Genomic DNA, 24,676 nt, shown 5'->3' on the forward strand with positions numbered 1-24,676 from the left:
CATGAAAGTGTTCATAAAACATAAAGGAAAGTTACATTTACAGATGGTGCCAGTATACGGGCTATGAAAAACATGATGACGAACGAAGGAAGATGATTACATTCGGGATTGTCAGAAACAGTAGCTAGCTAACAACAACCTGCTAACAACAAACTATTTTTTCTCATTCTGCGGTCGCGAAAAGCCTGTGTAGTCAGGCAGTAGTGTTGTGACTACTTATTCACTACCAACATCAAGTAGTAAGAACTCTTTCTGATTACTATTGACAAGCCTGTGTAGTAAAGCTGTAGTGTTTTGACTACCTATTTACAACCTATTTACAACCAACATCAAGTAGTACAAATCTCTAAATGGTTACTACTGGAAACACTAGTTTTCCTACTGAACACAACCAAACTCTACTTGTGCATGAACTACACATTCACTACACAATCCGTACAAGTCTCTACATAGTCACTAGTGCACAAATAGGTTTAGTGTAGTAATTCAGTAGTACTTTTCATGTAGGTCTGCTCATGACATTGGACAAAGAGTCTATCCAATTTGCTGTCATGAATGGGACCATGGGACTGTGAGTTTGATACATTTGTAGGTAGGTAGCCTTGTACATGTTTTGCCACAAAGATGAAGACATTGAGTTTACCTAGGAGATGCTGCATTATTCACCACTGTACATGTACCTTTAAAACTTCTTCAAACTTCTTCAAACTTCTTCTTCCTTTTTTCTCAATTTCCGCCTGACTGACGTGCCCAAAGTAAACTGCCTGTTGCTCAGGCCCTGACTCCAGGATATGCATATAATTGGAACCATTGGAAAGAAGACACTTTGACATTTGTAGAAATGTTAAAATAATGTAGGGGACTATAACACAATAGATATGGTAGGAGAAAATCCAAAGAAAATCAACCAGAATTTATTTTTTGAGAGCCCATGCTCTCCAATGGCATGTATAGGGAACTAATTATATCTAGCTTCCAGTATGCAATTCTTATGGCTTCCACTGGGTGTCAGCACTCAGTAAGCACGAGTAAGAATAATGAGTTTTACTACAGGGACACAGTCTAGGAAATGTGTGTATGCGTGTGTGATGAAGAGGACACGCACCTGCTAATATTGTTTTCCTATTGAACATACTTCTTTCCGTATGAAATATTATAGTTTAAGGTATCTGAGGATTTAATAGAAACCTATTTTGACTTGTTGAAACAAAGTTTAGGGGTAGATTTTCGGATTCCTATCTTGGCATGTTGAACGAGTGGATTACTCAAATCGATGGTGCCAACTAAACTGACTTTTTGGGATATAAAGAAGGATTTTATCTAACAAAACGACACTACATGTTCTGGCTGGGACCGTTTGGATGACAAATCAGAGGAGGATTTTCAAAAAGTAAGTGAATATTTAATCGCTATTTGTGTATTTATGAAACCTGTGCCGGTGGAAAAATATTTTTATGTGGGGCGCCGTCCTCAAACAATCACATGGTATGCTTTCGCTGTAAATCGGACAGTGCAGTTAGATTAACATGGATTTAATCTTTCAACCGAAAGCTTCACTCGCGCCCTCCAGCTTCACCCGAAGTTGACCCGCTAGCGGAACGCCTAGCCTTATTAACCATCTGTAGGAAAGATATTAGATTGGGCAAAACCTTGAAGGCTCTAGTTGCAACATCTTTGTTTTTCATGCATCAATGTTCACAACTTCTTTGGGAAAACCAAAGGACCTGTGATCTGGGGACATATTGTGCAATAGTCTGTAGAAAGCATTCAGAAGTGCCTTAGCCTGCACTTTCATTTAAATGATTCTTTATTGATTTCCAGATCAATTATCCAGTCCAAGTACAGCATCATATCAAAACAGAATACAAATCATCTTTGGACATGCTATCCCCACCTCACCCCCCTCTTTCTAAGTGGAAAACAATACAAATGGTTGCTCAAAAAATAACTAAGAGCAATTGTTAGATTACAAACACGTAGCACTTTTAATTCTAATGACTGACAAGTGTGCAGTTGGCAAAGAGGGCAATAAAACAATCGAAAACAATATTATTAATCTCAAGAGATGAACTGCCACCATTATGCCAACGACTGGTCAGAGTAAAAGTCAACCAAAATGTAAAATAATTAACATACAAATACGTGGGTTAAAACTGCAATAATATGTAATGTTTTTTGATGGAATTTGAATAATCAGTTAATACTAGTATCAAATCAATAAGTAGATGAAAAGTTAGTGTGAAAAATGAAACCTTCTATAGTTGAACATACACTTTACTCTGTGAACACAATATATTGAGAATGCTCTGTTCAATTATTAAAGGCCCAGTGCAGTCAACATTTAGATGTCCTGTGTTTTATGTATATTTCCAGACTATGAGGTTGGAATAATACTCTGAAATTGTGAAAATGCCCTTTCAGCTGTTTTAAAAGACCGCCTGCAATTTCAGCTTGTTTAGGTGGGATTAAATTTTGGCCTGCCTGGTGACATCATTAGTTAATAGACCGATAAGAAAGGGTTCCAAACCTCTCTGCCAGCAACATATAGTTTTCAGTTTTCCTCTCCCCACTCAAACCACTCCCAGATAGTAGGAGCAAAATTCTTGCTTGAGAAATTGCTCTTTACTAAGAAGCTATTTTTCTTTATTTTTGACCATTTAAATTGAAAACAATCCCACTAAGATACTTAATTGTTACCCAGAAATGATTTGATATTGAAATGAAAATGCCTGCATTTGACCTTTAATGAACAAGAGGCCTTTGACTGTCAGCTAAGAGCACAGTATGTATGATTTTGGTAATATATTGACACACACTTCAAATTTGAAATATCAATTACCTCAATGTCAAAGAATGATTATCAAGTTGTATGACAAGAGTCAGAGGGAAGGCAGTCCATTTAGACATCACATAAAATGGGACTACAGTATTGAGAGTCCTAAAACTCACTAAGTTTTTCCTGGGCCTTTTTCAGGCGGTCCAGGCGTTGATGCAGGTCTGCTCTCCTGCGGCCTTCCATAGAGTCTTCGCTCAGCAGTTTGACAACATCAGCTCCGTCTCTCTGATCCATAATCTGGATACAAAGCATCTTGGCTGACTCCTTAAGCATGAATTGCAGGATCAGCATGGGCACGTAGTCTGCCAGGCGCTGGTAGACAATCTAGGTGTGGGGTGAAGGACAGATACATTACAGTAATGTGGACAATGATTATGCACAGACAATGATGCTGCATGGTAAAACATGCAATTGAAAAGCTATGTAATTACTCCTATGTATGTCTTTTAGAAAAAAGACACCACTTGAATTCTGTTTAAGTACCACATCAGTCCCTTTTTTTCTCTCCGAATTGCTCTTGTATATCCGGTATGGACTCTAACATGCGAAGCCTGGCCCCTGGGGTTCTGGGTGGGGCAGTACTTCCTGAGCTTTCCCAGTGTATGCCCTCCTTGACTAAAGGTAGAATCTCCACCCCCATCTATTATGAAAAACAAACTGCTGTCAAACATACCTCATAGTAGACCCCAAGTTTATCTGGGGTCAGCTTCCTGCTATCAAATGTGGTAGAGTTGAATGTAGCAGTGATGTCCTCAATTTCCTCTGGGTCATAAAAACGCTCTTCCTCAATGGCTTCTTTGAACTGAGCTTTATGATCCTTCAAGCCCTTGATGAAAATACTGTCCTGAGTGTACACCAATCGCTCCATATTGATGTATTCTTTGATTCTCTTCTCAACTTTGGTTTCCTGTTTAGTCTGGATTTCGTCAATCTTAGTCTGAGGAATTTTGTTGTGTGACTGACAGTTAACTACATGAATGACTCAAACAACATTATATCATTGATTATCTATTTTAACTTCACAACCATAATCTATGATGTAAAATATATTATTTAACTTTAACTCACCAAAGCCATGGATCTGAGCTGAGGATAGCTTTTGAAACAAGCTTCACACACATCTCTAAACTCTGCTTGTACCATACCTTGAGAGAAAAAAAAATAAAAAAATATGTCAATAAAGATTTGAAGGCTTGTTTACTGGTCGATATTCAACATTAGGTCTATACACTAAAAAATAAGGGTTCCTCAAGGGTTCTTTAGGACGGGTGTTGGTTCTATGGGGAACCATAATCACACAAAGAAGCTTTGGAGCTCTTAAATGGTTATTTGTAGTTCACAAAAGGGTTCTTTGCTCTTTTAGTAATAATTCAAATGTAGGGGAGGTGGCTCATTTAGAATATTTTGGGGCATGGTTTGTGCACAGCTGTTTTTGTGCAACTGTGAGTGTGAGTGTCATTCCAGTTTATCTCATGTGTTGTGATATGCCATTGCATATTTTATATGACTATAGCCTTTGACGGCGTCTCGTGAAAGACTCATGTACGGCCTTGTACCAACTAAGAAAGTCTGACCAAATCATTCAGAGGTTCTCAATTCTCTCCTCAGGGACACCCAGCTGTTCCAGAGGTAGCTCACTTGATTCAACTTTTTGATTAACACAATAAAAACACCAATGGGATTTTAACAAAATGATATAAAAACCTAAAACAACTGTGGTACTTCAAAAGCAAGTACAAATAACTTTTCAGACTGAGAAAGGTTATTTATGAACTAAAACGTAGCGCCCTCTCACTGTCAACTGAGTTTATTTTCAGCAAACTTAACATGTGTAAAGATTTGTATGAACATGACAAATTCAACAACTGAAACATAAACTGAACAAGCTCCATAGACACAGACATCCCTGAACAAAGGGGGGGTCAAAAACAAAAGTAACAGTCATTATCTGGTGTGGCCACCAGCTGCATTAAGTACTGCAGTGCATCTCCTCCTCATGGACTGCATCAGATTTGCCCGTTCTTGCTTTGCAATGTTATCCCACTCTTTCACCAAGGCACCTGCAAGTTCCCGGACATTTCTGGAGGGAATTGCCCTTGCCCTCACCCTTCGATCCAACAGGTCTCAGACATGCTCAATGGGATTGAGATCCGTTCTCTTCGCTGGCCATTGCAGAACACTGACATTCCTGTTTTGCAGGAAATCACGCACAGAACGAGCAGTATGGCTGGTGGCATTGTCATAATGGATGGTCATGTTAGGATGAGCCTGCAGGCAGGGTACCACATGAGGGAGGAGGATGTCTTCCCTGTAAGCGTTGAGATAGCCTTTCATGACAACAAGCTCAGTCCGATGATGCTGTGACACACCGCCCCAGACCATAACGGACCCTCCACCTTCAAATCAATCCCGCTCCAGTGTACAGGCCTCGGTGTAACGCTCATTCCTTCGACGATAAACGTGAATCCGACCATCACCCCTGGTGAGACAAAACTGCGACTCTTCAGTGAAGAGCACTTTTTGCCAGTCCTGTCTGGTCCAGTGACAGTGGATTAGTGCCCATAGGCAATGTTGGAGGCCGATGATGTCTGGTGAGGACCTGCCTTACAACAGGCCTACAAGCCCTCAGTCCAGCCTCTGTCAGCCTGAGCACTGATGGAGGGATTGTGTGTTCCTGATGTAACTCGGGCAGTTGTTGCCATCCTGTACCTGTCCCGCAGGTGTGATGTTCGGGTGTAGCGATCCTGTGCAGATGTTTTTACACGTGGTTTGCCACTGCGAGGATGGTCAGCTGTCCATCCTGTCTCCGTGTAGTCTTAGGCATCTCACAGTACAGACATTGCAATTTATTGCCCTGGCCACATCTGCAGTCCTCATGCCTCCTTGCAGCAAGCCTAAGGCACATTCACACAGAGGAGCAGGGACCCTGGGCATCTTTATTTTGGTGTTTTTCAGAGTCAGTAGAAAGGCCTCTTTAGTGTCCTACGTTTTCATAGCTGTGACCTTAATTGCCTACCGTCTGTAAGCTGTTAGTGTCTTAACGATCGTTCCACAGGTGCATGTTCATTAATTGTTTACTTTACTGTAATACTATTGGTCAACAACTCAGTTTTTTAATCCAAACAACTCAGATGCTTATTAAAGGGTCTTAGAATCATTGTTCTTTCTCTTATGTTCCTGTCCTGCTGTGGTGAGATACACTCTTTTTCTCTATCTCTTTCTTTATTTCTCTTTCCCTCTCCCATGAGCCATGGTACAAACCATGGATTCTTTGTCTTTCTCTCTCTCTAACCATGCTTGAAATGATGCTTTGTAATGCTTGTTAATGTTTTGTAATTTAAGCTTTATGTCTTGTATGTGAATCAATAAATTTTACAAAGTAATTAAATACACTTGTATTTAGAATTCCATTCCCAATTCCGTATTACTGTAACTCAACTATAGAGTTCTTACATATTGATATGTATGTTATGGAATCAGATCATTCCTTTCATGAGCTAATTGCATAGTCTTCTGAGTCGCATGTGAGGGATATATATATTGTACTACATATACACATACACTACCTATCAAATATTACTGTCCACTGCAGACCAGTGGAGGCTCCTCAGAGGAGGAAGGGGAGGACCATCATCCTCAGTGAAATTTCAAATAAATAAAAATAGTGAAACATAAAAACAAAATAATTTTTAGATAAAACTATACTAAATATATTAATATGTCACCAAAGATTTGGTTAAAATACAATGTTTTGCAATGAAGGTCTACAGTAACTTCAACAGCACTGTCTGGGCTAGCTTCCATCCTCCGCTGGAAGCTTTTTCAGTATGACATGTTGTCCATCCAATCATAGATGTAGGATTAGAGAATGGACCAAGTGTCTTGTATTGGGATTGTGCCACAGAGCATTATAAGGTTTCTATGTGTTGAGAAGCTTGGTGACATTGTTAGATAGAGATTAAGAGTGAAGTGTGATAGTTGAGTATTTTGGGGACATTATTCAAATTTCAAATTACAGAAGATGGAGGACGTATATTATACATTGTTTTCTTGGGTTTTGAACTTTATTTTTGTGTCCAGTTAGTGCAATTTATTTAAATTTGCCTTGGTAACTTCAGTAGCTAGCTAGCTACTAGTACGAGTGTTCATTTTTCTCCACCAGAATGGTAGAATGGCCAACGCTGTAGAAAATGTTGTGGACTTTTTTGTTGAAGAACCCCTTTCATTATCTGGGGTACAAGGAAAAGGTGCGAATTAAAAGTGAGGGTCGACCTCTGCCTGAGATCAGTTTCATGAAGAAGGATGAAAAGATGAGAGCATTCAATACCAACTGGTATCAAATGTATAGCAGGTTAACAGAGAGCCTATCATCAAGCCGCCTGTAATTGCCCGTTAAGGTTCTTTACATGCTGAACATCTTTTCTCGGATGTAAAAAAAACAATTCCGAATGATTTGATAGCTTCCATCCCATCATCCGTTAAAAGTTCAATTAAAGAGAGAGGTTGACGCAGCATATTTTTTCAAGTGATCTCAAGGAGGCTTTGCACTTCCCTCCGGTATTTATTTAGCAAAGATGATAGCACATAATCTCTCCGGACAGACACAAGCAAAAACTCATGACATAAATGTTGCCGCAGCCTAGGCTACACCTAAACATTAGAGATACGACATGCTGTATAGGATGAAAACAAGACTATTTTTCCGTCTGATCAACTGTAGGCTACTAATAAGAGCAGCTGCATACTGCCTACGCACCCTGTCCATCTGGTCAGGATAAACTAATTGGTAACGTTATGTATTTATAATCCATTTGTGTGTCAGGAGAAAATGTGAATGTGATCAAATTTAGATTATATTAAAAATTGGACTGGCTAGGCTGCCAATATGTTTTAAATCCAAAATTATTACCTGGAATGAATTACTCAACATAATAGTTGTAAAGTATGCGCTGGGAGTTGGGAAGCAAGTTCAGGGAGTGCATAATTTAATAAACAAAACAAGAACCACGAACAACGCACAGACAGAAAACTGAAACAGAAACAATGACACCTGGGGAAGGAACCAAAGGGAGTGACATTACAGGGAATGTAATCAAGGAGGTGATGGAGTCCAGGTGAGTCTGATAACGATGGTGACAGGTGTGCGCCATAATGAGCAGCGTGGTGACCTAGAGGCCGGAGAAGGAATTTTGAGATGTCTGAGTTTAACTTCACAGAGAAACTCGCTGTCCAAACCTATGATTGCGCAGCTGTATTGGAATGTATCTGCTATTTGTATTTACAGCTAAGTCCCCTCATGTGCCATGGTTATGGATCATGCGAATTTTCGCAGCTTTTTGTTAAAAATCGTGCAACATTTCAAAGTCCTGCTACACATGCCAGGAATATAGTATATGCAAATGATAAGTATGTGTGTATAGAAAACACTCTGAAGTCTCTAAAACGGGTTAAATCGTGTCTGTGGCTATAACATAACGTGTTTAGGAGTAAAAATCCCTCGAAAAACTGTTCTCCAAAAACACAAAAAATATATTAATCAGCCAGTCAATGTATTGTTTAAGGCGACTGCAAATAAATGAGGATGCCCTGTAAATGCCTACAGCTTCCACACGATGTCGCCAGTGCTGGCATTTCCAGCCTACTTAATCCTTGGTTGTATGACGTTTTGGCCTTTCCTGTTTTAGTCTCTCCACAGGATGTTGTGAAAATGGAAAACATGGACGCTGATTTCGACCCTTGCTGCTATCGAATACAGATCGCCCCGTGATGAATTGTATAGATTATTAACGTTTATTAATATCTAAAGTTGGTTTAGAAAAGTAGTTTGAAGTGATTTGTAAAAGTTTATAGGCAACTTTTGTAATTTTAAAAAGTGACGTTGAGTCTTGTAAAATGGAATATTCCTGGATCAGACCGGTCTAAGGAAAACGACATTTTGGCTATGCAATGACGGATTTAATCGGGAAAAAGACCCAATTGTGATGTTTATGGGATAAATAGGAGTGCCAAGAAAGAAGCTCGTCAAAGGTAATGAATGTTTTATATTTTATTTCTGCGTTTTGGGTAGCGCCGGCTACCGCAAAATCTGTTGTTTTAGGTGACGTTCCAGTACTTTGGGGGGTGCATGCTATCAGATAATAGTTTCTCATGCTTTCGCCGAAAAGCATTTTACAAATCTGACTTGGTGGCTAGATTCACAACGAGTGTAGCTTTAATTCAGTACCTTGCATGTGTGTTTTAATGAAAGTTCGAGTTTTATCAAAAACTATAGGTGGCGCTCTTGAAATTTCCGCTGATTTGGTCCCGACAGCGGAACCAAATCCCTAACAAGTTTTAAGAGGTGATTACTACTCTACTCCACTACTATTGTCAACTTTCTCCTGACATGAACTGTCGTTCCAGTCATTGGCAGCAGAGAACTGAAAGGAAAGGCGACCAAAGGAGGAATTGGCTTTGGGGGTGACCAGTGAGATAAACCTGCTGGAGCGCGTGCTACGAGTGGGTGTTGCTATGGTTACCAGTGAGCTGAGATAAGGCTTTACCTAGCAGAGACTTGTAGATAACCTGTTGCCAGTGGTTTTGGCGACGAGTATGAAGCGAGGGCCAACCAACGAGTGTCACGTCCTGACCTTAGTTCCTTTTGTATATCTCTGTTTTAGGTTGGTCAGGGAGTGAGCTGGGGTGGGTATTCTATGTTTTGTGTTCTATGTTTTCTATTTCTATGTGTTTGGCCTGGTATGGTTCCCAATCAGAGGCAGCTGGCAATCGTTGTCTCTGATTGAGAACCATACTTAGGTAGCCTGTGTTCCCACTATGATTTGTGGGTAGTTGTTTTCTGTTGTGTGTCTGCACCAGCCAGAACTGTTTTGGTTGTTCCCTTTGTTATTTTTGTTATTTCAGTGTTAATTTTATAAATATGAACACATACCACGCTGCACCTTGGTCCTCTTCTTCCAACAGCCATTACAGAACTACCCACCATCAAAGGACCAAGCAGCGTGAGAAGGAGGAGAATAGCTATCTGGAGGAATGGACATGGGAAGAGATTTTGGACGTTAAGGGACCCTGGGCACAGGCTGGGGAATATCGCCGCCCCAAGGCGGTATGAGGCAAGGCAGCGCAACAGGCACGAGAGGCAGCACCCCATTTTTTGGGGGGTGGCACACGGGGAGTGTGGCAGAGTGAGGTTGGAGACCTGAGCCAACTCCCGTGCTTACCGTGGCGGGCGTCGTACTGGTCAGGCACCGTGTGATGCAGTCAAGCGCACGGGGTCTCCAGTACGCGTTCATAGCCCGGTGCGCTACATCCCAGCCCCCCGAAAGTGCCATGCGAGAGTGGGCATCCAGCCAGGGCGTAGTGTACCGGACCAGCGTGTTTGGTCTCCGGTACGCCGTTTCGGCCTAGGGTATCCTGCGCCGGCGCTGCGTGCTGTGTCTCCGGGGCGCGGGGAGGGTGCAGTGCGTTCTATGCCTGCGCTCTGCCCGTGCCGGGCGAATGTGGGTATTGAGCCTAAGAGAGAGGTACGAGTGGTATGCACCAGATCTCCAGTGCTCACCCACAGCCCGGTACAACCTGTGCCTGCACTCTGGAGGGTCCGGGCTACAGTTGTCATCCAGCCCGGAGGAGTGGTGCCAAGGCTGCGCACCAGAGCTCCAGTGCTCCTCCACAGCCCAGTCCATCCGGTGCCTCCTCCACGCGCCAGGCCTCCTATAGGTCTCCCCAGCCTGGTGGGTCCTGTGGCAGCCCCACGCACCAGGCTGTCTCTCCGTCTCCTCCCTCCAGGTTCTCCCTCCTGTCCGACGCTTCCAGAGTCTCCCTCCTGTCCAGAGCTGCCAGAGCCACCCGTCTGTCAGGAGCTGCCAGAGCCGCCCGTCTGTCAGAAGCTGCCAGAGCCGCCCGTCAGTCAGGAGCCGCCAGAGCCCTCCGTCAGTCAGGAGCCGCCAGAGCCCTCCGTCAGTCAGGAGCCGCCAGAGCCGTCCGTAAGTCAGGAGCCGCTGCCGGAGTCTCCCATCTCCCAGTCTCCCGTCTATTCGGGGCCCGCTGTAAGGGTCCCCAGTCCGAGGTCGGCGGTGAGGGTTGCCTCTCCAAAGGCGCCACCTAAGTTGGCTGAGACTAAGGTGGAGTGGGGTCCACGTCCCACGCCAGAGACGCCACCGCAGACAGATGCCCACCCAGACCCTCCCTTATGGGTTTAGGTTTTGCGGCCGGAGTCCGCACCTTTGGGGGGGGGGGGGGTACTGTCACGTCCTGACCTTAGTTCCTTTTGTATGTCTCTGTTTTAGGTTGGTCAGGGCGTGAGTTGGGGTGGGCATTCTATGTTTTGTGTTCTATGTTTTCTATTTCTATGTGTTTGGCCTGGTATGGATCCCAATCAGAGGCAGCTGGCAATCATTGTCTCTGATTGAGAACCATACTTAGGTAGCCTGTGTTCCCACTAGGATTTGTGGCTAGTTGTTTTCTGTTGTGTGTCTGCACCAGCCAGAACCATTTCGTTCGTTCTCTTTGTTATTTTTGTTATTTCAGTGTTCATTTAATAAATATGGACACATACCATGCTGCACCTTGGTCCTTTCCTTCCAACAGCCGTTACAATGAGAGCGTACAGGTCACAGTGGTGGGTAGTATATGGGGCTTTGGTGACAAAAGGGATGACACTGTGATAGACTGCATCCAATTTGTTGAGTAGAGTGTTGGAGGCTATTTTATAGATGACATCGCCAAAGTCGAGGATCGGGAGGATGATCAGTTTTACGAGGGTATGTTTGGCAGTATGAGTGAAGGATGCTTTGTTGCAATATAGGAAGCCATTTAGAGATTTAATTTTGGATTGGAGATGCTTAATGTGAGTCTGGAAGGAGAGTTTACAGTCTAACCAGACACCTTGGTATTTGTAGTTGTCCACGTATTCTAGGTCAGAACCGTCCAGAGTAGTGATGCTGGACCGGCGGGCAGGTGCGGGCAGTGATCGATTGAATAGCATGCATTTAGTTTTACTTGCATTTAAGAGCAGTTGGAGGCCACGGAAGAAGAGTTGTATGGCATTGAAACTCGTCTGGAGGTTAGGTAACACAGTGTCCAAAGATGGGCCAGAAGTATACAGAATGGTGTCGTCTGTGTAGAGGTGGATCAGAGAATCACCAGCAGCAAGAGCGACATCATTGATGTATACAGAGAAGAGTCGGCCCGAGAATTGAACCCTGTGGCACCCCCATAGAGACTGCCAGTGGTCCAGACAACAGGCCCTCCCATTTGACACACTGAACTCTATGAGAGAAGTAGTTGGTAAATCAGGCGAGGCAATCATTTGAGAAACCAAGTCTGTGGTGATTGACAGAGTCGAAAGCCTTGGCCAGGTCGATGAATACGGCTGCACAGTAATGTCTCTTATCGATGGCGGTTATGATATCGTTTAGGACCTTGAGCGTGGCTGAGGTGCACCCATGACCAGCTCTGAAACCAGATTGCAAAGCGGAAAAGGTATGGTGGGATTCGAAGTGGTCGGTAATCTGTTTGTTAACTTGGCTTTCGAAGACCTTAGAAAGACAGGGTAGGATAGATATAGGTCTGTAGCAGTTTGGCTCTAGATTGTCTCCCCCTTTGAAGAGGGGGATGACCGCGGCAGCTTTCCAATTTTTGGGAATCTCAGAAAGAGAGGTTAAAAAGTCTGCTGCCTCAGTTTGTATGATGGCAATTTGCATATACTCCAGAATACATTTCAGCCCTGCCACAAAAAGACCAGCTGACATCAAGTCAGTGATTATCTCGTTAACACAGGTGTGAGTGTTGACGAGGACAATGCTGGAAACTACTCTGTCATGCTGATTGAGTTCAAATAACAGACTGGAAGCTTATTAAAAAGGAGGGTGGTGCTTGGAATCCTTGTTCTTCCTCTGTCAATCATGGTTACCTGCAAGGAAACAAGTGCTGTCATAATTGCTTTGCGCAAAAGGGCGTCACAGTCAAGGAAATTGCTGCCAGTAAGATTGCACCTAAATCAACCATTTCTCGGATCATCAAGAACTTCAAGGAGAGCGGTTCAATTGTTCTGAAGAAAGCTTCAGGGTGCCCAAGAAAGTCCAGCAAGCGCCAGGACTGTCTCCTAAAGTTGATTCAGCTGCGGGATCGGGGCACCACCAGTACAGAGCCTGCTCAGGAATGGCAGCAGGCAGGTGTGAGTGCATCTGCACGCGCAGTGAGGGAAAGACTTTTGGAGGATGGCCTGGTGTCAAGAAGGGCAGCAAATAAGCTACTTCTCTCCGGGAAAAACTTCAGGGATAGATTTATATTCTGCAAAAGGTACAGGGATTGGACTGCTGAGGACTGAAGTAAAGTCATTCTCTGATGAATCCCCTTGTTTGGGGCATCCGGCAAAATGCTTGTCCGGAGAAGACAATGTGAGCTCCATCAGTCCTGTGACAGGCCAACAGTAAAGTATCCTGAGACCATTCATGTGTGGGGTTGCTTCTCAGCCAAGGGAGTGGGCTCACTCACAATTATGCCTAAGAACACAGTCATGAATAAAGAATGGTACCAACACACTTCTCCCAACCATCCAGGAACAGTTTTGTGACAAACAATGCATTTTCCAGCATGATGTAGCACGTTGCCATAAGGCAAACATCATAACTAAGTGGCTCGGGGAACAAAACATCGATATTTTAGGTCCATGGCCAGGAAACTCCTCAGACCTTAATCCCATTGAGAACTTGTGGTCAATCCTCAAGAGGCGGGTGGACAAACAAAAACCCACAAATTCTGACAAACTCCAAGCATTGATTATGGAAGAATGGGCTGCCATCAGTCAGGATGTGGCCCAGAATTAATTGACAGCATGCCAGGGCGGATTACAGAGGTCTTGAAAAAGAAGGGTCAACACTGCAAATATTGACTCTTTGCATCAGCTTCATGTAATTGTCAATAAAAGCCTTTGACACTTATGAAATGCTTGTAATTATACTTCAGTATTCCATAGTAACAGCTGACAAAAATATCTAAAGACACTGAAGCAGCAAACTTTATGAAAATTAACATTTGTGTCATTCTCAAAACTTTTGGCCACGACTACATGTAGAGTCAATCACATACACAATCACATTATTACACATCAAAGATTTTACTCCTTGCTTGGACTAACTCATTCTTAGCTCTATTGTCTAACTGTGTAGTGTCTTGAGTTATTGTTTTTTGTCTTCCCAGTAAAATCCTGTTCTGCACTTGTCAAGCCTCTGAACACCTCAGCTCATGCCTCATACCCTCATTCAATCACTGCTGTGATCCCTTTCTAACACTGTGTAAGTAGCCCTCTCATTCCAATGAGACAAACATAGAGTGTGACGTCATACCACCGAATGTCAGTTTAAATAATACCTCGAATGGCTTTCAGGACATCCAAGGCCGGCTCTTGAAGTCCAAGGATGTGCTTTTGAACTGCATGTTCATATACACAATAGTCACTGAAAGTTATCAGCTCTCTCCCACGATGTTCTTTATCATAGTTTTTTATCATGGCTGCCACTTTGTTGAGGACTGAAATGATACCAAGAACCAAGAGAGAACAAACAACTCTGTGAGTGGAATACAATTGTGTGAGGATATAAAGTCGCAAGCAGCCTTACATCCTGTAAAATGCAAAGCATTAACTATTATCAGTACAACATGCATCTTTATTTGCATTACATGAAATCTAATGAATACAGGACTTAGGTCTTACATGATCCTTTGGTGTTACTGAGATAAATATCCCACTGTTGGAATACAGGACGTAGGCAAGTATGCAGATTCTTCTCACTTGAGTTCCCAATTCTGCACAGTTCATTAATCTTCTCAATGAAATCAATTAGTCTCTAGAAATGTAGACACAACCACTTCGTCATTTATCTAATAAGAATTTAAAGGATACAGATCTTTCTTTTTTTTCGCATTGTTTGTAACTTATTTTGTACATAATGTTGCTGCTACCATCTCTTATGACCGAAAAGAGCTTCTGGACATCAGAACAGCGATTGCTCACCTTGATTTTGACTAATCATTTTTCTTTAATGAGTTCTTACGAGAGAGATTTACTCCAGACACCCGATCAGGCCCTCATCCCCGTCATTCACAGGAGAAAGAGACAGAGGTTTCATGGAAGGAGATCCAGGTGCCTTGTGAGGATCAGGCGACGAGTGGCAAATCTGCCTTTGCCATCAGTACTATTTGCCTACTTACAATCACTGGATAATAAAGTGGATGAACTAAAAGCACGTATATCCTACCAATGGGACATTAAAAACGGTAATATCTTATGTTTCATCGAGTCGTGGCTGAACGACGACATGAATAACACACAGCTAGCGGGTTATACACTGTATTGGCAGGATAGAAGAGCAAGGGGTGGCGGTCTATGTATATTTGTAAACAACAGCTGGTGCACGATATCGAAGTCTTGAGGTTTTGCTCGCCTGAGGTAGAGTATCTCATGATAAGCTGTAAACTAGACTATCTACTATGGTGGAAAAATTATGTTATAATACATTTATTGCATCAAATGGTTGTGTTATGCAACAGAATAGAGTACTGTTAACTATTGTTAACTATTGCTTGTGTGTTCTACTGAGGATGGCCCTCTGGGAGATAACACTGACAGAGGAGATTTATGATGTCTTTTGGGTGATAAAACCTAAAGAGCATTCCAGAGCATTAGTTAATGTTTATGTTCTATACCTACCAGGGAGAGATGGTTCCAGTTTGGAGTCGGAGGGCCAGACACTGGTCTCTCTATACAATAGAAACTGTTGACACAGCAGATACTGTCTGCTATGTATTATAGGTATCTTTCATACCGATCTTAACCTTGTGATCCATTCTATATATCTGTTGTTCGTCATGTAGTTTGAAAGGGGTGTATCTTGGCTATAAAAGACCTTTGTAATTTTGTCTCGGGGCTCTCTGTGCGTGAATCGTCGACCAGCCATGACCAGCCATCATTATCGTAGAGCACTCAATCGATTGACTTTATATGTGTGCGTTGTATTTACCTGATCCCTTATTAATAAGTGATTAAAGTTTTAGTTTAAGTTTAACTCTGACTTGTGTGATTAGTTTGTCTCTCCTCATTTGATAGTAAATAAATTAACCACCACACTACCGAGAGCGTTTTCATCTATATACTTCGTAGCTGACTATTTACCACCACAAACCGATGATAGCACTAAGACCACACTCAACGAGCCGTATACGGCCATAAGCAAACAGGAAAATGATCATCCTGAGGCGGCTCTCCTAGTGGCAGGGGACTTTAATGCAGGAAAACTTAAATCCGTTTTACCTCATTTCTACCAGCATGTTAAATGTGCAACCAGAGGGACAAAAACGCGTACAAAGCTATCCCTCACCCTCCATTTGGAAAATCTGACCATAATTCTATTCTCCTGATTCCTACGTGCAAGCAGATATTTAAGCAGGAAGCACCAGAGACTCAGTCAATAAAAAAAGTGTTCAGATGAAGCAGATGCTAAGCTACAGGACTGTTTGCTAGCACAGACTGGAATATGTTCCGGGATTCTTCTGATGGCATTGAGGTGTACACCACATCAGTCACTGGCTTCATCAACAAGTGCATCGATGACGTTGTCCCCAGAGTGACTGTACGCACATACCCCAACCAGAAGCCATGGATTACAGGCAACATCCTCACTGAGATAAAGGGTAGAGCTGATGCTTTCAAGGAGCGGTACTTTAACCTGGAAGCTTATAAGAAATCCCGCTATGTCCTCCGACGAACCATCAAACAGGCAAAGCGTCAATACAGGACTAAGATCAAATCGTACAATACCAGCTCCGACAGTTGTTGGATGTGGCAGGGCTTGCAAACTATTACAGACTAAAAAGGGAAACACAGTGGAGAGCTGCCCAGTGACACAAGCCTACCAGACGAGCCAAATTACTTCTATGATCGTTTCAAGGCAAGTAACACTGAAACATGCATGAGAGGATCAGCTGTTTCGGATGACTGTGTGATCACGCTATCCGCAGCCGATGTGAGTAAGAACTTTAAACAGGTCAACATTCACAAGGTCGCAAGAACAGATGGATTACCAGGAAGTGTACTCCGAACATGCGCTGACCAACTGACAAGTGTCTTCACTGACATTTTCAACCTGTCCCTGTTTGAGTCTGTAATACCAACATGTTTGAAGTAGACCAGCATAGTCCCTGTGCCCAAGAACACAAAGGTAACCTGCCTAAATGACTAACGACCCGTAGCCCTCACGTCTGTAGCCATGAAGTGCTTTGAAAGGCTGCTCATGGCTCACATCAACACCATTATCCAAGAAACACCAGACCCACTCCAATTTGCATACCGCCCCAACAGATCCGCAGATTATCCAATCTCTATTACACTCCACACTGCCCATTCACACCTGTACAAAAGGAACACAGATGTGAGAATGCTATTCATTGACAACAGCTCAGCATTCAACACCATAGTGCCCTAAAAGCTCATCATTAAGCTAAGGACCCTGAGACTAAACACCTCCCTCTGAAACTGGATCCTGGACTTCCTTACGGGCCGCCCCCAGGTGGTGAGGGTAGGTAACAACACATCCGCCATGCTGATCCTCAACACGGGGGCCCCTCAGGGGTGCGTGCTCAGTCTCCTCCTATACTCCCTGTTTACTCATGACTGCACTGCCAGGCAGGACTCCAACACCATCATTAAGTTTGCCGATGACACAACAGTGGTAGGCTTGATCACCGACAACGGCGAGACACCCTATAGGGAGGAGGTCAGAGACCTGACCATATGGTGCAAGGACAACAACCTCTCCCTCAACATGATCAAGCAAAGGAGATGATTGTGGACTACAGGAAAAGGAAGACTGAGCATGCCCCCATTCTCATCTACGGGGCTGTAGTGGAGCAGGTTGAGAGCCTCAAGGTCTTTGGCGTCCACATCACCAACCAACTAACATGGTCCAAGCACACCAAGACAGTCGTGAAGAGGGCATGATAAAACATATTCCGCCTCAGGAGCTTGAAAAGATTTGGCATGGATCCCCAAACGGTTCTACAGCTGCACCATCGAGCGCATCCTGACTGGTTGCATCACTGCCTGGTATGGCAACTGCTCACCCTCCGAGCGCAAAGCACTACAGAGGGTAGTGCGCACAGCCCGGCACATCACTGGGGCCAGGCTTCATGCCATCCAGGACCTCTATACCAGGCGGTGTCAGAGGAAGGCCCTAAAATTGTCAGACTCCAGCCACCCTAGTCATAAACTGTTCTCTCTGCCACCGCACAACAAGCGCTACCGGAGCACCAAGTCTAGGTCCAAGAGGCTTCTAAACAGCTTCTACACCCAAGCCATAAGACTCCTGAACATCTAATCAAATGGCCAGCCTGACTATTTGCATTCTCCCCCCCTTTACGCTGCCACTACTCTCTTTTATTATCTATGTATAGTCACTTTAATAACTCTACCTACATGTACATATTATCTCAATTACCTCGACTAACCGAGGTATATAGCCTCGCTATTGTTATTTTACTGATGCGCTTGAATTATTTGTTACTTTTATTTCTTTTTTAAAGGTATTTTTCATAACTGAATTGTTGGTTAAGGGCTTGTAAGTAAGCATTTCACTGTAAGGTAATAATAACCTGCTGTATTTGGCGCATGTGACAAATACAATTTGATTTGATTTGAAAGCATTTTATTCTAGATTTTCTTGTATCTAGAAACACTCGCTAGTTTCTCTGTTTATACCTCTGGTACCAGAATTGGTTCTGGGTTCTGAGATTAGTGACAATATAAACCTAATTTCAACAGTGTAACATAGATTTGAACAATTCTATGAAAATAGTATTGTGCCCTTTTTTTCCTCAGGTTTCTATGCACTCACCTCCGTCAGATAGGGCCCCATCTTTTTACGTTCCAGTGGAGGACCAGTGCTATACTTCTTCAGTTCTGTTTTAACAGTCTCAAGATGCTCTCTGATTTGGTCTGTCAAGTATGGAAGTGATGTCTGTTGGGAAACAATTCAATGAATTGACTTAGCATTCTTAGCATTGAATGTAATAGTCAATGGCAAGTTTACAGTCAACTTACCTTTATATGATCTACCAGGTCTTGTGTGAGCTTAGTGGCAAGGCATTGTGTTGTAACTTTGTTTTGCTCAAGAAGTGGACTGTAATTGAGAGGCACAGAAAAGTTTTAGTTGACTTGTGTACTAGCGAGCCAACAACCAATGTGAGAATATGTTTGTTTCCACATGCCCTTAGCACTAGTACCGCCATGGCCGTTTTGAGGCATTTTGTGAGTCCTAATAACTCGGCCATTGCGAAAGTTATTTCCAAACACACCCTGTAGGTCTAAGCCCTTAGATCGCAATTCCTATTAAGCTAACATATGGAAAAGCTTTATTCCATATGTATAATGTATAATTGAGCCTTTTGATAATGACCCCTATAATTCTAATAAAATATAAAAGTTAGCAACTTAGACATTTCCTTGTTGTTTTTTTGTCCATTACAATAACACCAAATTTATCAGAAATACATTGTTAATGCTGTAAATGACTGTTGTAGCTGGAAATGGCTGATGTTTTTAATGGAATATCTACATAGGCATACAGAGGCCCATTATCAGCAAACATCACTCCTGTGTTCCAATGGCATGTTGTTTTAGCTAATCTTACTTTATAATTTTAAAAAGGCTAACTGAACATTAGAAAACCCTTTTGCAATTATGTTAGCACAGCTGAAAACTGTTGTCCTGATTAAAGAAGCAATAAAACTGTCCTTTAGACTAATTGAGTATCTGGAGCATCAGCATTTGTAGTTTCGATTACAGACTCAAAATGGCCAGAAACAAATAACTTTCTTCTGAAACTCGTCAGTCTATTCTTGTTCTGAGAAATGAAGGCTATTCCATGCGAGAAATTGACAAGAAACTGAAGATCTCGTACAACGCTCTGTACTACTCCCTTCACAGAACAGCGCAAACGGTCTCTAACCAGAATAGAAAGAGGAGTGGGAGGCCCCAGTGCACAACTGAGCAAGAGGACAAGTACATTGGAGTGTTTAGTTTGAGAAACAGATGCCTCACAAGTCCTCAACTGGCAGCTTCATTAAATAGTACCCGCAAAACACCAGTCTCAACGTCAACAGTGAAGAGGCGACTCCGGGATGCTGGCCTTCTTAGACCCATGACCGCCACTTTTTACCTCCTTATGCACATTGTGCCATTTTTACAGCCCAGTACTGGGTTACATTTCGACGACTTTCAGACACCTTTGTGTTTGTCAGAGTCTCCCCTTTCGATATTGGTAACATATTAGTTTGTAGCTCAAACAGTTCGGTCAGGACAGTAGGTTTTTTCAGAAGACCTCTGAAATTAGGACATCTGCAACAGAGTTCAGAGGACTGGCGTAAAGCTTGTGGATGTCTTAGAGACAAACAAAGTACACTGTCATATTCGAGAGAGTCTCATCTTTAGATGGTGGTGACTTGTTTGTTTGTTCACAAACGGTTTGTGTTGTAAACGGTTTGTGTTGTAAACGGTTTGTGTTGTGTTGTGATTTTCTTGTGTAGAAAACTACCACTTTCACAAGCCCCATGTCATGCAATAGGTGCAACTTTATTTTGCCAGAAAGATGTGATTGAGCTGCAGCCACTAAAACAAACTGTAAGTCTCTAGCCTGAACACACAGGGAGACCCAAAAAACCTACTCCTGTTGCATCTTCGATATTTTGTGTTTGGTAAGAAAAACCAGGCTTATCACTTTTGTTTGACCGTAGAATTTAAAGATAACTATTTGTAAATGTTCAATTCTCAAATGTAAGAACAGTTGATAAGGGCAAGTTAGCAGATCTCAAAGTAAGATGGGAAATGTCTGGTAGTTATGCAATTATAGCAGACCTTTGAGACCAGCTGGTATGACTGACAAACAGTGACAACTAAACTACCTAGACAATCAGTGACTTTTATAGCTGACTGATATGTTAAGGGTAGTGAAAGCAGCTGATGCTGTGGCATTTTAGTGATCAACATTGACCCCCTGGTGTGAAGTGGTGATACTAAAATTACCTAAAGTGGTGGTGGTTTTTGAAGAATTCCATTTCCAGTCGAGTGGCGTCCGCCAAAGAGATCTTCTGGTTGATATCATTCTGGCCACGGCATTTTACGATGATGTAGCCCTTGTTCAGGTGCACAACTTGTCCATTAACAATTTTTAAGATGTCTGGTTCTGCCCCTTTGTCAACCAAGTCTGGCTTGGTCAGAATTGCTTGTAAACACAGAACATATATATTAAAAAGTCATTTTCATGAGGGAAAAGGGTGAGGAGTTCAAATAAACAGTTGTGATATGGTGAAGAATTTACCCAGTGTCCTTGCACCTTCTGGATCCACTGATTGTGCCATTCTCAATGCTTCAGTTGTTGCTATGTCAACATTGCATGGCACTACAACCAGGTTAATGGTCTCTTGTTTCTTAATAAACTTCAAAATAAGACGTCTGATCTACATGGAAATGAAAGGCAAACATTGGTAAGACTATTTTCTGTTGAAACAGACTGCTTACATCTGTCAGCGATACTTAGTGAATCTGAGATAAGGAGAACTTACCATTCAGTTACTGTAGGGCAAGACATGACCCAAAACACACTGGAAATGCATCTATAGAGTTGAGTCCCAGGCTTGATGCATTGATGGACCAAATACTAACCTTTAAACTACTTTAACATACATTGTGTTAATTTGTCCAAATACTTAACCGCTTCAAATGAGGGGTGGGTAGATACATAAAGTGCTTTAATTTCGAAACGGTAAAACAAATACATGAAAATACCCTGACATAAAGATGACATTCTGTACTTTTGCCTCATTTTCGTCAACAAAGCAAAATTCCTGGAGTATAAAGCCACTGTCCAAATAAATGTGGAAAGCACTGTATATGATTCAGTGAAGTTAAGGTTCAAAATGCACATTGATAACAGTTACATTGTCTATATAGAGTATCTACTTCCTCCTAACCCACATTCATAATAGTTACATTGTCTACATAGAGTATCTAATTCCTCCTAACCCACATTCATAATAGTTACATTGTCTACATAGAGTATCTACTTCTTCCTCACCCACATTCATAATAGTTACATTGTCTACATAGAGTATCTACTTCTTCCTAACCCTCATTCATAATAGTTACATTGTCTACATAGAGTATCTACTTCTTCCTAACCCTCATTTATAATAGTTACATTGTCTACATAGAGTATCTACTTCTTCCTAACCCTCATTCATAATAGTTACATTGGCTACATAGAGTATCTACTTCTTCCTCACCCACATTCATAATAGTTACATTGTCTACATAGAGTATCTAATTCCTCCTAACCCACATTCATTTTGAGACACTAACCTGATCACCAATATCCTCTGGTTGGCCTGTGACAGGTACTCTGGTAATCCCAGGTAGATCAATAAGTGTGAGGTCACATACATCAGGAGAAGTGATCTCCAGCGTGATCAGGTCATCACAGATCCCAACACCATCTCCGGCTAGAGTATTTTGAGCTTTAAAACAAGTAATTTGGCAACGTTATTCACCCCTGTGAATTTGACATCTAATGAAACCTATAAGCCAACACAAAATGGCACTGTATGTATCTACTGTATATTGTGGGGAGTATACAGTGAAACGCTATGCTTTGAATTCAGTTGAAACTTGCATACCAGTTTTGACATGAATCTCAACCAATGAGGGGTCCTCAAAAGTCTCCACTACCCCTTGATAGCTGATCTTTGCCTTCCATTTTCCTCCAAAACACTTCCTTAGTTTCAATTCCAATGGACACCTGGTGACAATACCTAAGAGAAAATAGATTTATTTTAAATAAAAGTTGCACCCAATTGGAACATGTTACGATACATGTTATGCAATATAAGAAATTCAGCCTATAAATTGTAAAGAGAACATTTACTGATCTACCTGATAAAATGATGCAGTAGCAGATGCATGACAACATGTTTCCACTCATGCAGCGCTGACTTGAGGAAGACCCAGTTGGGTAGAAACATGTTTCTTCATGCATCTGCTACTCTCTACTCAAAGATAGTTTTCAACTGATCCATCTTACCACTTCCTCTGGGTAGTGCCACCCCAGATAAAGCCTCAAGCACTGAGCTCTTCCCTGAGCTCTGGTCTCCAACCACAGCAATGGCTGGCAATGCCAAGTCCTTCTCGATTCCGATCGATCTCAGAAAGTCAATGAGTTCGATGAATGGTCGCACGTGTCTATCCAAATGGCTGTAGAATACCCCCCTTTGCATACCATCTCTATATTTGCAGATAAATAAATATACCAAGCAAATGTAGGAAAACCAAGATATGTTTTATAAAATTCAAAGCCAATCAGTTATAAATGAAGCTGGAAATTAAGTCTTAAATTAGAAAATTGGAAACAAACATGGACCAATTGTTTGGATTTCAACTTACCTTTCCTCATCCTCAGAACCTGCATCTGGTCTGTGCATTTCTTGATGAAACACACATGCACCAAGAATACATGTAAGGTTAGATGTTATTTGTTCTTTGGTTAAAACTTACAATTTCCATAACAAAAAAATGTACTTACTCAGTATTGCTCAGCTGTGTTTGTCAGAGTAGAAAGAGCACACTGCAGAGAACTGTCAGTATACCTTTGTACTGCAACAATGTGTGAAAAGGTTACAACCCTAGAATGGACACAGTCTGTAGCATCATAACAATGTCCAAAGTACGGTAAATTAGTTGCTTTATATGAGCATCTTATATGAGCATCTTATAAAGGTGCTGATTTCAAATAAATGTAAACTGGGTGCTCCAGTTTACAATAAAGGATGAGGGTCAATCTAGGCACTTATCTAGATCTGACCACTATTCATTCCTGCGGCAGGGTAGCCTAGTGGTTAGAGCATTAGACTAGTAACTGAAAGGTTGCAATTTCAAATCCCTGAGCTGACAAGGTACAAATCTGTTGTTCTGCCCCTGAACAGGCAGTTAACCCACTGTTCCTAGGCTGTCATTGAAAATAAGAATTTGTTCTTAACTGACTTGCCTAGTTAAATAAAGCTAAATAATTCCAATGATACAATTATTCTGTTTTATCATTGGAACGTGATACCAAACAAGGCAACTGTGTGCATTATTATTATTATATATATATATATTTTTTATCCAGTCGGATAAACACGCCAAACAGCCTGCCAGACTGCTCGGAGGTGTCCGCATGGCCCTAAAGCACACAGTTGCCTTTCATTTCCATTTAGATCAGACGTCTTATTTTGAAGTTTATTAAGAAACAAGAGACCATTAACCTGGTTGTAGTGCCATGCAATGTTGACATAGCAACAACTGAAGCATTGAGAATGGCATCATCAGTGGATACAGAAGGTGCAAGGACACTGGGTAAATTCTTCACCATATCACAACTGTTTATTTGAACTCCTCACCCTTTTCCCTCATGAAAATGACTTTTTAATATATACGTTCTGTGTTTACAAGCAATTCTGACCAAGCCAGACTTGGTTGACAAAGGGGCAGAACCAGACATCTTAAAAATGATTAATGGCCAAGTTGTTCACCTGAACAAGGGCTACATCATCGTAAAATGCCGTGGCCAGAATGATATCAACCAGAAGATCTCTTTGGCGGACGCCACTCGTCTGGAAATGGAATTCTTCAAAAACCACCACCACTTTAGGTAATTTTAGTATCACCACTTCACACCAGGGGGTCAATGTTGATCACTAAAATGCCACAGCATCAGTTGCTTTCACTACCCTTAACATATCAGTCAGCTATAAAAGTCACTG

General features: G+C 42.1%; 1 protein-coding gene across 1 annotated transcript; it reads right to left on the reverse strand.

Annotated features, from left to right (window-relative positions):
* Positions 1 to 1,761: 1,761 nt before the first annotated feature.
* Positions 1,762 to 23,562, reverse strand: LOC115141903 (interferon-induced GTP-binding protein Mx3-like). Its single transcript, XM_029681282.2, has 14 exons — positions 23,458 to 23,562; positions 23,319 to 23,358; positions 22,960 to 23,159; positions 22,556 to 22,690; positions 22,242 to 22,396; positions 21,202 to 21,340; positions 20,907 to 21,105; positions 18,927 to 19,005; positions 18,721 to 18,843; positions 14,547 to 14,679; positions 14,204 to 14,362; positions 3,905 to 3,981; positions 3,510 to 3,773; positions 1,762 to 3,160 (listed from the first exon to the last, which is right to left on the reverse strand). Exons 2-14 carry the CDS (start codon positions 23,354 to 23,356, stop codon positions 2,939 to 2,941), a joined length of 1,923 nt encoding a protein of 640 aa, XP_029537142.2. The 5' UTR covers positions 23,357 to 23,358; positions 23,458 to 23,562; the 3' UTR covers positions 1,762 to 2,938.
* Between the last annotated feature and the right edge of the window lie 1,114 nt (positions 23,563 to 24,676).

Source organism: Oncorhynchus nerka, linkage group LG14 (assembly GCF_034236695.1).
Source record: "Oncorhynchus nerka isolate Pitt River linkage group LG14, Oner_Uvic_2.0, whole genome shotgun sequence".
Lineage (NCBI taxonomy): Eukaryota > Metazoa > Chordata > Actinopteri > Salmoniformes > Salmonidae > Oncorhynchus > Oncorhynchus nerka.

Excerpts from the sequence above, each read along its gene's own strand:
- LOC115141903 (XM_029681282.2), bottom strand. The coding sequence starts at position 23,356 with ATGCACAGACCAGATGCAGGTTCTGAGGATGAGGAAAG. Across the intron at positions 22,397-22,555 it reads TGAGATTCATGTCAAAACTG|CTCAAAATACTCTAGCCGGA; the intron begins GTATGCAAGTTT and ends CTTGTTTTAAAG. Across the intron at positions 3,774-3,904 it reads AGCTCAGATCCATGGCTTTG|ACTAAGATTGACGAAATCCA; the intron begins GTGAGTTAAAGT and ends AAAATTCCTCAG.